The sequence below is a fragment of the Erpetoichthys calabaricus genome, chromosome 1 (genome assembly GCF_900747795.2).
Source record: "Erpetoichthys calabaricus chromosome 1, fErpCal1.3, whole genome shotgun sequence".
NCBI classification, from domain to species: domain Eukaryota; kingdom Metazoa; phylum Chordata; class Cladistia; order Polypteriformes; family Polypteridae; genus Erpetoichthys; species Erpetoichthys calabaricus.
Window position 1 is genome coordinate 29333604 of NC_041394.2, and position 15016 is coordinate 29348619.

At 43.3% G+C, this 15016-nt stretch overlaps 1 protein-coding gene across 2 annotated transcripts in view; it reads left to right on the forward strand.

Annotated features, from left to right (window-relative positions):
- The window catches only part of LOC114648030 (cytochrome P450 2C20-like), a 115700-nt gene that overhangs the window by 39246 nt on the left and 61438 nt on the right, over positions 1-15016 (forward strand). Inside the window, exons 4-8 of one of the 2 annotated variants that reach the window (XM_028796813.2) lie at positions 10772-10932; positions 11037-11213; positions 12158-12299; positions 12710-12897; positions 14077-14218. The exons of the other annotated variant lie outside the window; for it this stretch is intronic. Of the exons in view, the coding sequence (XP_028652646.1) occupies positions 10772-10932; positions 11037-11213; positions 12158-12299; positions 12710-12897; positions 14077-14218 (810 nt within the window). The remainder of the gene's footprint in view (positions 1-10771; positions 10933-11036; positions 11214-12157; positions 12300-12709; positions 12898-14076; positions 14219-15016) is intronic. 2 annotated transcript variants of the gene reach the window in all.

Consider the following 15016-nt stretch of genomic DNA (forward strand, 5'->3'; position numbering starts at 1 on the left):
TTCTACAGATCAGCTGTAGGTGCATTCACAAGTAATGTGAAAAGCATCTGCTGCAATTGCCACGTCTGTCTGTTTGTCCCATGAAACAACTCTGTTCCCAGTGTACTGATTTTGTTTTGTAAATTTGTCAGCACATTTCAATTTTCAATGAAAAATCTCAAAAAGAGCATGCTGTAGAAGATTTGAAATTTGATAATCTCCTGTTGATAAGCATTAGCAAGTATGCTAACTCATCTATGAATAAAACAGAGAAGCATTATGTGTGACTTCAATTACAGATTAATTTACTCTTTTAAATATACCTTGAGTTCACTTAAACTTTAATATTTTGTATTTTCTCCTCATCCAACTTCTAACCGTAACAGCAAAACAGTCCAATACAAGTTAAGCTGATGTCACATTACATGACTTTTAGTCATGGGGCATGTTAGACTTACCAACGAGACATGACTTTGTTGTAAGATCATGTCAATTTTAATAATTTAAAATTGCTGGCCATTTCACATTTACCTACAGCATGCCAACTTTCCAGTACAGTCCTTCTTTCCCCCTTTATGACAGCCAATAACATGCTACCCGACACAGCTGGTACTGTACAAAGTGTTAACAGCTGCAGAAACTTATAAGCTGCAAATTCAGCCCTTTTGCTATTTTTTCCATTTTGTCGTGGTATGTAAAACACAAGACAGAGAGAAGAGCTTCTGTTCTGTTTGTGAGGTCCAAAACATTTTATTCCTTGTTTCTGTATTATATGAATTGTACTTCCGGATGAGCATTCGTTGGTTGTCAGCCCTCGTGCATTCACAGTTCACCCCTATGAATAAAGGCAAATCAAACATGTTTGATATTGTCGGAGCGAGTTGCAGACTAATCAGAATGAGTCACGGAGTATCTCTCATTACGCTACTGACCTTCACAGGAGTACGGCACCAACTACCTCTGACTCTCTAAGACTATTGTAGTATCCCTTCCCAGGTGGGCAAATAAACCTCACAAGCAAGTGGTGGTAATTGTCCAAAAAAAAAAAACAAACAATGGTTTTATTTCTTTTCTTCTGACTTAATTGGCCAAAAACAATATAGTCAGGAGAAATAAACAGGCATTGAACAAAAAAAAAAAACAGAGTCAAACACACTCTTCCCCCAAACCTCCTTTCCAAAATCCCTCCTACCCCAGCACCCCAGAGGCTGCTTATTAAGAGTGGCAGTTGTGTCTCCTCTGTCCACCCCTCTCCACAGCACTCTGTGCAGCCCTTTTTTTTTTAATTTTTAGAACACAGTGCCTCAGTGGCAATTTATTTCCCAGACCATTACACTGCCCCCCCACTAGCTCCTTGCCCCCGAGGACACTTCAGAATGTTGATAACGAGCTGGTAATCGGATGTCTCATCTAGGCCGTCCAGGACGCGTGGCGTCGTCTGTAGAAGGCGTTTCTCTTTCTACAGTCTCCAGTGCCGAATCGAGCTGTTCTTGATTTACATCCTAGTCGGCTAGTGCCTCGATCCTTTCATCAGCACCAAACCTTCCCCAGTAAGGCGCCAATCCTGATGCAGAAACATCTGACGTCCCCTTGGTGACATCTGCACCCAGTACACCACTTCGCCCACGAGCTCGAGCACTTGGCAAGGACCCACCCACGCACTGTCAGGTTTGAGGGAGTGACCTTTTTTTCGTCGGGGACTATGCACCCACATTCGGTCGTTGGAGGTGTATGGGTGTCCCCTTGCTCGGATGTCATAATGCCGCTTTTGGGTAAGGCCAGCCTTGTGCAGATGCTCCTGTGCAAACGCATGAGCCCTGCCGATTCGGTCATGAAGACAGCAGGCATACTCAGGTCCGGACTGCTGTTCTCCCCTTTCCGGTGGCAAACCATATTTGAGAGAGACTGGGGTTCTCAATTCCCGACCCAGCATCAACATGGCGAACCACAGGCAGTTGCTGATTCTAGTTGCGTTGGTCCTTGTTTACCACCATAGCCAACTGAGCAGATAAGGTACGGATGAATTGCTCGGCCAAACCGTCGCTCTTGGGGTAAAGTGGAGTGGTGTGCGTTTTTCGAATGTGTAGGAGATCGTACACATGATGAAAAACTTTATTTTCAAAATTATGCCCCTGGTCTGAATGGAGTTCTAGCGGCATGCCAAACCTACTAAACATGCCCTTAACCAGGGCAGGAGCCACGGTTTCCATATCTTGGTTAAGAATAGGGTACGCCTCCGGCCACTTGGAGAAATAGTCTACCCCAACAAGGATGTACCTATTTCCCTGTCGAGAATGGGGAAAAAGCCCCAATATGTCTATCCCAACCCGCTCCATAGGCACAGGAAATGAACTCGGCAGCAAATGATTGTTCGGAGGGTCCTTTTCGCATGGTGCACACATCACAATGGTGGCAGTGATCTTCAACATCTCGTCTGCACCGCCTCCAGTGAAACATCTTTTGGAGCCACTTCAGCGTCTTACTGACCCGAAAGTGGCCAGACCCCACACCCCCATGCAGCGACTTAAGAATATCATCCTGTTTCCCCTTTGGCACTATCACCTGCCAAGTGACCTCTCCAGTGGCAGGGGCTCACTATCACTATCAGCACCCCATCCCCAATGGCCAAATTGTCCCATGACCCTTAACAGTCATGCCCTCTGGGGATACCTCCTCCAATCTAGGTCTATGATTGTCTGTCACCCAGGCTCTAACTTTCTTTATCTGTGGATCCTGGTTCTGCCGAAAACCCCAATTGCATTGCCCCTTAGGCAGCACTAACATGGAGCAACTGTGTTTCATCTCCCTTGTTCGCTCTCAGTCTTCCTGATGGCGGCATTAGTCACAGTTCATCTGAGCACACAGCCTGCAGGATAGGGCGTCTGTGTTGTGATGCTGACCCCCCCCCCCGGAGATGTTGGATTTTAAACCGAAATGACTGTAGCCATTCCAGCTATCTTGCCACTTGCCCCTCTGGCTCCCTAAAAGACATCAGCCATTGTAAGGATGCGTGGTCGCTGCGCAATGTAAATGCAGTCCCTTGTAAGTAGTGTCATAATGCCATGTTGCTTCCACTACTGCCAGGAGTTCTCTCCGAGTGACGCAATAATTTCTTTCTTCTCTACTTAGGGCTCAGCTGAAATAAGTAATTACTCGTTCTCCCTGGGAGTATGGTTGTGACAGGACTGCCCCTAGGCCTACATTGCTGGCATCTGTGTCTAAAATGGAAAGCAGGGAAGGGTTAGGTGGGGCCAAGATGGGAGACTGGCATAAGGTATCCTTCAGGGCTTGGAAAGTGCACTGTTCTTCTGCTTCCCAGTGAAAATACTGACATTTCTTTGTTAGCCGGTGAAGGGGTGCCTCCACCATAGCGAACCTGGGAACAAAACGCTGGTAGTAGGATGCCAATCCGAGGAATCCTTGCATTTGCCGTACGTTAACTGTCGGTCAGTCACAAATCGCTTGAGTCTTGCTGTCTTCTGTGGCCACCCCCCTTTCACTTACTCGGTGCCCCAAGTAGGTGACTTCTCAGCGTAGCAGTTGACACTTACCAGGGTGTAGCTTAAGTCCTGCTTCCCACAATTTTGCTAGTATGGTTCTAAGGGAGTGCAAAGCAGCTTCAAACATGGGTCCATGTGCCATCACATCGTCCAAATATACCAGGCATCTGGAACGAGGGATGTCCGAAAGGACACGGTCCATTAACCGTTCAAAAGTTGCCGGTGCATTGCACAACCCGAATGGGAGCACTCAGAACTGCCAAAACCCACCCCTGGTCAAAAAAATGCAGTTTTTCCTTGGCTTCCAGGGCCAACTCCACCTGACAGTAGCCACTTCTTAAATCTAGCGTGGAGAACCAATGCAACCCAGACACAAGATCAAGGGCCTCATCGATTCTAGGAAGTGGATACAAATCTTTTCGCACAACTGCATTCAACCAGTGGTAAGCAACACAAAAATGCCATTCTCCTGATTTCTTTTTAACCAAAACAACAGGGGAACACCAAGGAGAATCTGATGGCTCGATAACTCCAGAATTCAACATCTTGAGTACCAACCGATCAGCCTCGTTCTGTTGTGCCAGGGGAATGCGCTGTGGATGTTGTTTGATCAGGCGCACATCGGCAGTGTTAATGTGATGGCGGACGAGGTGAGTTCGACTGATGTCCTTAGAGGAGGTGGAGAAACAGTCTCCAGATTCCTCCAATACATCATTAAGTCGTTGTCACCGAGGTTCCTTTAATCCCTTGTAGTTTCTTTCCCAGAGGCCTTCCAAAGTATCGTTCCATCGCCCACCATTATTGCTCGCAGGAGTCGGGGAGGCGCTGCATTGATTGAAAGAGTGGGGAGGTGGTCCCGACTGAAGCTGACAGCCCATCAATTGACAGAGTGCACTGCCAGGTATCAACAGGGTCCTGTGGCCAAAGTCAATCTGAGCCTGGGTTTTAGTCAAAAAGTCTACACCCAAGATGCAAGGGTCTCTAATTTTTGTTAAATGGGGAATGTCCAAACGTGTCCTCCTATTCTTAGGAGAGCAGTGGTGCTGCCCTCCATCATAGTATGCTCGCCCATGGCGGTAACAAATTGGCCGGGAATGGCTTGTAGGGAGCAGTTTTTAGGTAGCAGATTGCGTCACACTACAGTAGACGTAGCCCCGGTGTCTGTCAAAGCCTTCACATCAGTGTCCCAAATTCAGATAGGCAAATGACAATAATCTCCACAGCCTAGCTGTCCTACAGGGATCACCAACTCATCCCGGCCTGCATTTGTTCTCGGTTGCAGCGGGACTACTAAAGGGTCCAGAAACGTCCCGCCTACTCCGAACCCTGGCCTTTTCCCTGCATTTCTCTGTAACCCAGAATAGTTACTGAATGGAAAGGACAAAATCGACGAAGGTGCCCGGGTTGGACACAATGGGAGCAATTAGGGCGTGTAGCAGCTGAAGTTGATGTTCTCACAAGGTTTGGCCCCACTGGGGGAGTTCTGCCTGAGGGCTGTTGTCCCAGGCACAACACATGGTCGCATGGCAGCTGGCAGCACATCCTTTCCCGCTCCCTCTCTCGACCATCCGTATAGGTCGATTCCCCCTCACATACCAATTGGAACTCTACAGCACGCTCAAGTGCCTCTTCTAGGGTTGCGGGTCAGGCAAGTTGAGTGTGATGGCGCAACTTTTTAGGGTCAAGTCCACAGAGAAATGCGTCACATACCAATTCGTCCAGGACCCTATGGGAAAAATGTGCATAGGCTTGCCCCATCAGTCCCTGCATTTCCACAGCAAATGTGTCCTAGACGTTCTCCAGGCTGCTGAGTTCATTTGTGCAGTTGCCTTTGTAGTCCCAATATGGTTTCTATCTGCCCAAACCGACGCTCAATGGCCTTCAAAAGCAGTCCTAAGTTCCTTAAAATCCTCCCTTGGAACATCCTCAAGGGTTTTCAAAGCCTCCCCTTCCAACGCCGCCACCAAATGCACTGCTCTATCCTTGACCCCCCACCTATTTTGCCTCTGCAACAGTTTCAAACCTATTCCAAAAGGCTTCCCAGCTGCCCGTCCTGTTGTAGCGCCCTGGTTTCAACCTTGGTACCTCATGCCTTTCCTTCGCACCTCTCAGTTCTTCATGTTTGTCCCCAGATTCTTCTTTACACAGCAGTAACCACCAGGGCGGAGGGGGAAATTCTTCGTCAGCCATTTTCCTGTCCTTTCTTGCAACAGCAGTGTCAATGGGATGCCTCGTCCCACTTCTGACATCAGTGTATATAACCCTTCCCAGGCAGGCAAATAAACCTCACAAGCAAGTGGTGGTAATTGTTCTGACTTAACTGACAAAAAAACAACATAGTCAGGACAAACAAACAGGCATTGAACAAAAAAAAAAACAAAAAAAAAACACCCCACCAGACCGAGTCAAACACACTCTCCTCCCAAACCTCCTTTCCAAAGTCCCTCCTACCCCAGAGGCTGCTTATTAAGAGTGACAGTTGTGTCTCCTTTGCCCACCCCTCTCCATAGCACTCAGTGTAGCCCCACCCCTTTGTTTTTTTTTTTAATTTTTAGAATACACTGCCTCAGTGGCAGTTCCTTTCCCAGACCGTTACACTGCAAATTAAGACTACAACTGAAATTCAGTTCATTACTTCTCCGACATTACAATTCAGTTCAGTTTATTTTCGTTTAACTGGTCTTCACAGAGTGTAGGCGCAGAGCACTCTGACAAGTTCAAAGACGCTGATTTATTGCAACAGGAAAGAAGAAAAATGGTTAAAACTGTTTAAAATAAAATTGAGCCCAATGATACCTGTCAATTACTTAGTTTCCAATTTATTGTTATTGTTCACTTATCAACAAAGCTCCCAACCTGTTCTCCATCATGATCCAAAGCAGCCAACAATTTTACTTTGAAACTGCAATGGGACTTCTGACGGCCAAGCTCCATGTTCCATACTCTCCCTGCCTGCCATGCACGTGCAGGTGTGTTTTGCCCCAATTACTTCATGAACTCCAGCAGCTGCTCAAGTGTGCCCACAGATGGTGACATGGCCAGTGGATTATTTAATAAAACAGCCATTATTTCTGAGCCGTGGACCTGATATACCACAGTGCTTCTCTGAAAAATGTTTAGGAAATTTGTACTACAATTAATCACAGATCCTACACAATCAACAACTAACATAAGTACCTCAATCAGTGCCATATTTACATCAATTGAATTGGAATCTGCTCTCTGTGAAAGCTGTTGAGCCACCATTAGTCTATTTGGGCTGCATTTATAATTACAAGACATTTTATAGTACTGTTAAAAAGCTTGTATTTAATATAGTACCTCTGCATTTAATTATATTGTATAATTGCTGTTATGTTGTAATATGATTCACTGTTACAGCAATACAATATTCAATAAACAAATAAGTTATAATTCACTCTTTGATTAAGCAATTAAAAAAAAATATATTCTCCAGCTTTCAAATCAGTTAATGTCCCTGAACATACCTGTATTTTGCACAATGGGTACAATTTCTATCTTGTTTAATTGTACCGGTTCCAAATTATCAATGTACTAGACAAAGAGCCCGTTTCGACAACGTAAGATGAAACCGGCACGAGTGGAATAGTAAGTAATAAGTATAAGCACCACAAACCTGATAGGTGTATTGAATGAATGCGTAATTAGGCCTGGAGCTGTAGTCGAAATTGCCTTCCAGGCCTCTAGAGCTTTAATCGAAGTCACCTTTCTCTTTGAATTTTTGCGCCCATTTATCCGCCGCCTGCCGCGATGTTGGTCGAAATCGCCTTTCTCTTTGCATTTTCGCGGCAGTAAATCCGCTGCCTGCTGCAATGATGGTCAAAGTTGCCTTTCTCTTTGAATTTTCGTGGCTGTAAATCCGCCGCCTGCCGCGATGTCGGTCTCGTAAGGTTTTTGTGCATTGTGCATTCGGCTTCGGACATGCGCAGAAGGCGACGTGCGCAGAAGGCGACTGCGCATTCAGCTTTGGACGGACGTGAGTGAGTGAGTGAGTGAGTGAGTGAGTGAGTGAGTGAGTGAGTGAGTGAGTGAGTGAGTGAGTGAGTGAGTGAGTGAGTGAGTGAGTGAGTGAGTGAGTGAGTGAGTGAGTGAGTGAGGAGACTGGCAAATTATATATAAGATTATTTAAGACATTATACTGCAAGACAATAAATGAGGTCTAATCTATATATATAATTCATTAAGCCATCGCCAGCGCAAGCAAGACACCAATGGAAGCACGCAGGACAGAGCCACGCCCACCAACTCTAAGACCATAGGATACGATGACAACTCACAGAGCCCCACCCACCAACTCGGACGCAGCAACTTACAAAACAGGGCGTCATTCACGTTCATCTCTGCTACACTCCACATGCACCTCTGAGCCACGTTGACTTTTCATTATTTTTTTCAGTTATGACACATGACTGCGTCCACCATCGCAAACTGTTTTACATGCCATGGTCTTAGAGTTGGTGGGCGGGTCTCCGTGAGTTGCTCTTGCAAGCGGGCACATGACCAGGCGGTGTGTATGCTTCGAGAACGAGGGTAGACGTGGCAGGACCATGTAAGAAGAGGCATGTTTGTCGCGGATGTGAATCGCTGTATGCATTGTGTAAAACAGTTTGCGAGGGGTATCCTATGGTCTTAGAGTTGGTGGGCGGGTCTCTGTCAGTTGCTCTTGCGAGCGGGCAAATGACCAGGCAGTGTGTATGCTTCGAGAACGAGGGTGGACACGACAGCACCATCTAAGAAGAATCATATTTGTTGCGGATGTGTTCCGCCCTTGGCGCGCGCCCGCCATCCAGCCCCGTCCCTCACTCTGGGAGGTGGGGGCGCGGCCGCGGTCCTCCAGTTTTCAGTCACGGACAATTGTATGCTGCTCTCTCCAGAGTTACCTTACAGTCGTATCCTCAAACCCACCCCATAAGAAGAAGCATGTTTGTCGCTGATGTGAATCGCTGTATGCAGCGTGTAAAACAGTTTGTTTGTCGCGGATGTAAATCACTGTATGTGGTGTGTAGAACAGTTTGCGAGGGGTATCCCATGGTCTTACAGTTGGTGGGCAGGTCTCTGTTGGTTGCTCTTGCAAGCGGGCACATGAACAGGCAGTGTGTATGCTTCGAGAGCGAGGGTGGACGCGACAGCACCATCTAAGAAGAATCGTATTTGTTGCGGATGTGAATCGCTGTATGCAGCGTGTAAAACAATTTGTTTGTCGCGGATGTGAATCGCTGTATGCAGCGTGTAAAACAGTTTGCGAGGGGTATCCCATGGTCTTAGCAGTGTCTATGCTTCGATGTGAATCGCTGTATGTAGCGTGTAAAATGCTGTATTGTATGTTGCCCTCTCCAGAGTTACATCTTTTCATTCACCTACAGTCGTATCCTCAAAACCAACCCCATTTGGACAACTGTGTTTTTCAGGAAGTGTTCACCCATTAATACATAATTATGCAGCGTATGCTACGCCGTGGGTTGGCTAGTTAAATAATATTTGTTCTTTCAAGTCCCTTTTTCCTCAAAGAAGAAAATACACACATATGTAGTCAATTAGAAATGTAACATTCCCAGGTCCTCACTGCGTGGAGTTTGCATGTTCTCCCCGTGTCTTCATGGGTTTCCTCCCACAGTCCAAACACATGCAGGTTAGGTGCATTGGCGATCCTCAATTGTCCCTAGTGTGTGTGGGTGTGTCCTGCGGTGGTGCTGGCACCCTGCCCGGGATTGGTTCCTGCCTTGCACCCTGTGCTGGCTGGGATTGGCTCCAGCATACCCCCATGACCCTGTGTTAGGATTTAGCGGTTGGAGAATGACTCTCTGACTGGCAGTGAGTATGTTAAAGACAGTGCTTACATTATGTCTTTAATTTACTTAGACATCCAAAATGTCCCACAGTGAAGGTTAATTCAGCTGTAGGCACCAAAGGTAACCTGCAAAACCAGATCTCAATTTGGTTAACATCAGTGGAGAACCTGAGGTGTCTGGCCTGGGACGGTAACTGTATCTAATTAAATGAAATTGATTCTGGTGTATTTAGTAAGCCTGGGAAATTTGTATGGTGCTAAAATAGAAGACAGTAAGGAGAATGCAAAAATAATTCAAAAAGATTTGAATATCTTCAGTACTGGTTAAACAGTTGGAAAATGCGGTTTAACATAGCAAAGTGCAAAGGGCTACACATGGGAAAATGGATGATCAGTTATAAATACAAGATGGTGTCATACTGTCTTAAATATGCATCCTCTGAGAAGAATTAAGGGGTTTATGTTAACACAACACTGTCATATTTTAATCAATGTGCAGAAGTGATTTAATAGGTCAATAAATGTTAGGTTAAATCATAAAAAAACTGTTGAATATAAATCAAGAGACTAGTGAGGTCACATCTGGAGTATTGAGTGCACTTCTGGTCACAATGCTACAAGAAAGACTTATCAGCACTTGAAGGTGTGCAGAGAAGTGCAACCAAGTGTATCCCAGAACATCAGGATATTTCAATTGTGATGGGCTCAAAGAATTATACCTATTTGGCTACAAGCAGAAGAGACTTCATGGGGACCTAATCAATGGTTTTCAAAATTCTCAAAAGCATTGATAAATCAGATCCAGCAGAATTCTTTCAACTTAACTGTGGATCATGTACTCAAGGACACCAGTGGAAATTAAAGGGAAGTGCATTTAGGGCTGAAATCAGGAACACCTTCTTAATCAAAGAGTTGTGAGAATCTGGAACAAACAACAGAGACATGCATTTGAAGCAGAAAACTTGACAACCTTTAAGATTTATCTGGATGGCATACTGGAACAGCTTAGCTAATGGTCTTGTCTTGTTTGGCAAATTTCTTATGTTTTTACTCTCCGTACATATTTTTTCACTACAGAGATTTTGGTGAGCCAGAGCCATTGCCAACAATATTGAGGTGTAAGGCAGGAACTAGCCTCGGAGAGGGTGCTAGTGCACTGCTGAGCATGCTCACACATTTTAGGCAAATTTAATGTCTGTTGGATGTGTGTGTAGATCTGAATGCACAGTGAATTTACATGTATGGAACATTTTACTATCCTAAAATATGCACACCTTGAAATTTCAACTGGGAAAATCATCTAATTAGCAATTCAGATGGTAAGTTGATATAACTGGCTGAAAAATTAAGATGTTAGGAAAATACAACTTTTAGTCAGTACAATAACTCTGTAAAAATATGTCTTATTCATGAATTTATGATTGCTGTTACTTCTCGGTAAAATGATGAACCACAGTGTTTAAATCACTTTGTTCTCTTTAAGGTTCTCTATGTGATCCTACTATGATTTTGGGCCACGCTGTGTCCAATGTCATCTGCTCCATTGTCTTTGGTCAGCGATTTGAGTATGAGGATAAACAGTTTGTACATCTGATATCGCTCCTTAATCGCAATATACGTTTGGTCAGCACCACCTTTGCACAGGTAACAATACTAAGATACTAAGATTTTGTGCATCATATCTGGATTAACCCTGAGTTGACAAACAGAATCACTTGTGCTTATGATATTTTGTATATTTAATTTAGTTGTATACCATATTTCCTGTGCTCATGCATTTAATGCCTGGACTTTACAAGAAGATCTTAAAGAATGCAAATGAAACCAAAGAATTTACCTCAAAAATGATTCAGAAGCATAAAGAGACACTGGCCAGTGACAGCCCACGGGATTACATAGACAGCTTTCTCATCAGAATGAAGCAGGTAGGTGAAAATTGCAGTCATCAGAGTTATTTTGGGAACATAATGTAAGAAAACATAATGTAAAACTTTCTCCATTTCTTAACTGAACTTACAATTCAGTTTATTTCAGTTCAGTTTATTTTTTGTATAGTGATCTCCACTGAATGCACATCACTATAACAAGCTCTCAGGTAAAATGCAAGTGCATCTTTAAAAATTACTAATTACATAATGAGTACACATAAAGACACAGATCTGTGTAAACAGACATAAAAAAAAAAGGTTCAAAACTGACTAATATAAATGGAGCCCAGCAATATCTGTCTTTTAATTAATTCTTGAGCTATGGCCAGTTGACCATGAAAGACAGGAAATCAAAAACTCCTGTTGGCAACATTCCTGAAGATAATAAAGCTCTGGTCAATAACAGGGCACATTATTCATACACATACCCACACCCAAATGGTAACAATTTAGGATATCCAGTCAACCTAATGCACTGATCTTTCAGAACATAGTAAGAAAAGTCTGGGGATTTGGGCAAAAACAAATTCAGACATTGGGGAAACATTCAAAGTCCACACAAACAGCAACCAGGAATGTAATTCACGGCCAAAATATTGATTTTATGAAATACATGACCAACTGAAATTTACCATTGAAGGTGGTATTGTGTGAAAGTCCCATAATGGAGTGGCACCCCATTCATTGTGGCACTGAATAAAGCTTGGGTAGGTTTTGATCCCTCATTACCCTGATTTGCATAAGTAGGTGCAGAGAGTTGGAAGTGTGTATGAGTTTAAAGTTTAAATTAATCTTATTCTGAAGATGCATTTTGTTCATATGTTTTTAATTCTTTGTCATTAAGGAAACATGGCAGGACAACTGAATTGCGGTGCTGTGTCTTGCTGAATCATAATGTTCTCTGTCCTAACTAGTTGATTATGTCTCTAATCTCATTCAAGGAGAGTGACAATCCTGCCACAGAGTTCCACTTTGAGAACTTGATTAGCACAGTTTTAAATCTCTTTACGGCAGGAACAGAGACCACCAGTACAACTCTACGATATGGACTGCTGATACTCATGAAATACCTTCATATCCAGGGTAAGGCATTTTAAGTATGGCATAACATCTAGACATAGATAAGCAAATTTCTGTGTTATTTCTAAACTTCAACCAAAGGTGACAATAAACAAGTGTTAAAAATAAATGCCTGGTTGGATCGAAGGATGAGTGACAATGTCATCTAAAACAGTGGAACAGTGAATGAGGAATCAGTCTGTTGTCAACATGATACTTTTTGATTAGTAGTGAAGTTTGAATTGAACAGATTAGGTAAGAATTTTTCTCTGGTTGAAGGAAAATCTGAAGGAAACTGTAAATCTAAAGCTCATCATAAAAGCAAAGTAAATTAATCTGGATGAGCCTCAGAATAGGAGTTGTGTATGAAGACCTCACTGTGACTGTATTTTTGATAATAATGAGTCTACTTTATGCTATTTCCCTCCACCCAGAAAAGGTCCAAGAGGAGATTGATACTGTGATTGGACGAGACCGTGCCCCTGTCATGGAGGACCGCAGGAAAATGCCATACACTGATGCTGTCCTTCATGAAATCCAGAGGTTCATTGACCTTGTCCCTTTAAATATTTTACATGAAACAACAAAGGACACTGTCTTCAGAGGCTACTCTATACCTGCAGTAAGGCACCATATTCTCTTCAAGTTAAACCAGGCCAATACTAAGCTATTTACTTTGGGTGATCTCTAAATAATTTATTTTTAAAAACAAAAGTCAAAAATGAATGGCCACCTTTAAAACCACCTTCCTATATTTAATTTCTTTTCAAATGTTTTTTTCACATGCAAATCCTAAAAATGGTACTGTAAATCATCTCTTTTGGACATTCAGATTCAATGTTGTGATGTTCGATTATTTGAATAATGTGATTTGTTTTCCTTATTTTGCTCTTATTTGTAATAATTTTACTAAATTTCACTGTCTTGTTGCACTTACCCTGTGTATGAAGCACCTTGTCATGGTGCTCTTTGTAAATGGTGCTTGCGGATTCTAGGATGCATCACAGAACTCAACCGCTGACCACAACTACAGTATATAGATGCAAGTCCTGGGATCTAATAAACTACTTTTATTTAACAAAAAGGCCTGTCAACAGGCTTCGGCATTTAAATGTTACAAATAATAAACTTCTTTATGTTCCTCTACTTTCTAATCCAAGCAAGTGTTACCTTACTCCACTCCCAATTCTGACTCCCCACGTAGAGTTGGAGCAGCTTCCTTTATGTTGGACCCAGGAATACTTCCAGTGCCACATCATTGCACCCAGGAAGCACTTCCAGTTTAGCACTTCCAGTGGAACCTGTGTACCCTAACAGTGCTACCTTGTAAAACTACACCTCCCATTCTCCGGTGCCATACCTGAGGGATACTGCCCCCCAGAGTGCTGGGAGAACACATACCCATAGGAGGCAGCCTACTCTTCCAATCTTTCTATACTGCGCTTTGAACAGGGAAAGGGAACAGCAACCATTCTGGCAGGATGTCCATTCATTTAGACTGTCCAATCTTTATGGCTTCTTGGCCAGGACTGATGGTACTTCCATGCATTCCATTACAGTGATATATAAAAATGTACCAAGCCAGCACTCAGTTAATGGTGCTATATAAAAATTACCTGAAATTTAAACAAAAATGAATGCACTGAGTGACTGAGTAAAAGTTTTTATGTCAGTAGTCACTTCAGGCACATTCTTAGTGACAGCTTATTTTGAATGACTGTATTTCTCTTCTGAAAAAACATTTATTATATTTTAGGAATACAATGTTAAGCACTTTATGTTCTTCCTCATGATGGTCTAGGGTACAGTGGTGATCCCTGTCCTTCATTCAGTGCTGTATGACAAGACCAAGTGGGAAACTCCTGACTCCTTCAACCCTGGTCACTTCCTGGATGAAAATGGCTTCTTCAAAATGAATCCAGCTTTTATGCCTTTTTCCGCAGGTACAATAATTTCTTATTCAAGAGAAACCATTTTGTACTCATTTTCCATTATTCAGCTATTCTCAGCTGAGGATTTTAACAGACTTGCACTTATTAGTAACGCTGGACACGTTATGATTACTGAGTTATAGTTATTTGGATCTGCATGATCACCCTTTTTAAATAATGGGGTAATATTTGCCATTTTCCAGTCATTCAGAATTTCCCCAGTGCATAGTGGCTACCTGAAACGTGCATGAAAGTGTTTATACATGTACTGACTAACCTCATTAGGCACTCGAGAAAAAATATTACCTGGTCCTGAGGATTTATTTGATTTCATCCTATTTAATCTGAGCAGAACTTCTCTGTCTACAATTTCCAAATCACTCAGTACCTCCTTAGTAGTCTCTTTTACAGTTCGGGGGTTATTTCACCTTACCTGCAATAGTCCCATCTAATTGCCTTTTAGCCTCCCTTCTAAATGTTTGCATTAATGCTCTCTTACTGCCCTATGATTCATATTGGTGGTATTAGTCTTGCATGTCTTATATAGATGTTTTTTCCTTTGCAGCTTCTTTTCAAACTCCTTATTAATCGACTGTGGTGTTTTCCTTAATTTCCTCCATCCATCCATCCATCCTCTTCCGCTTATCCAAGGTCAGGTCGTGGGAGCAGCAGCTTGAACAGAGATGCCCAGACTTCCCTCTCCCCGGCCACTACTTCTAGCTCTTCCATGGGAATTCTGAGGCGTTCCCAGGCCAGCCGGGAGACATAGTCCCTCCAGCGTGTCCTGGATCTTCCCCGGGGCCTCCTCCC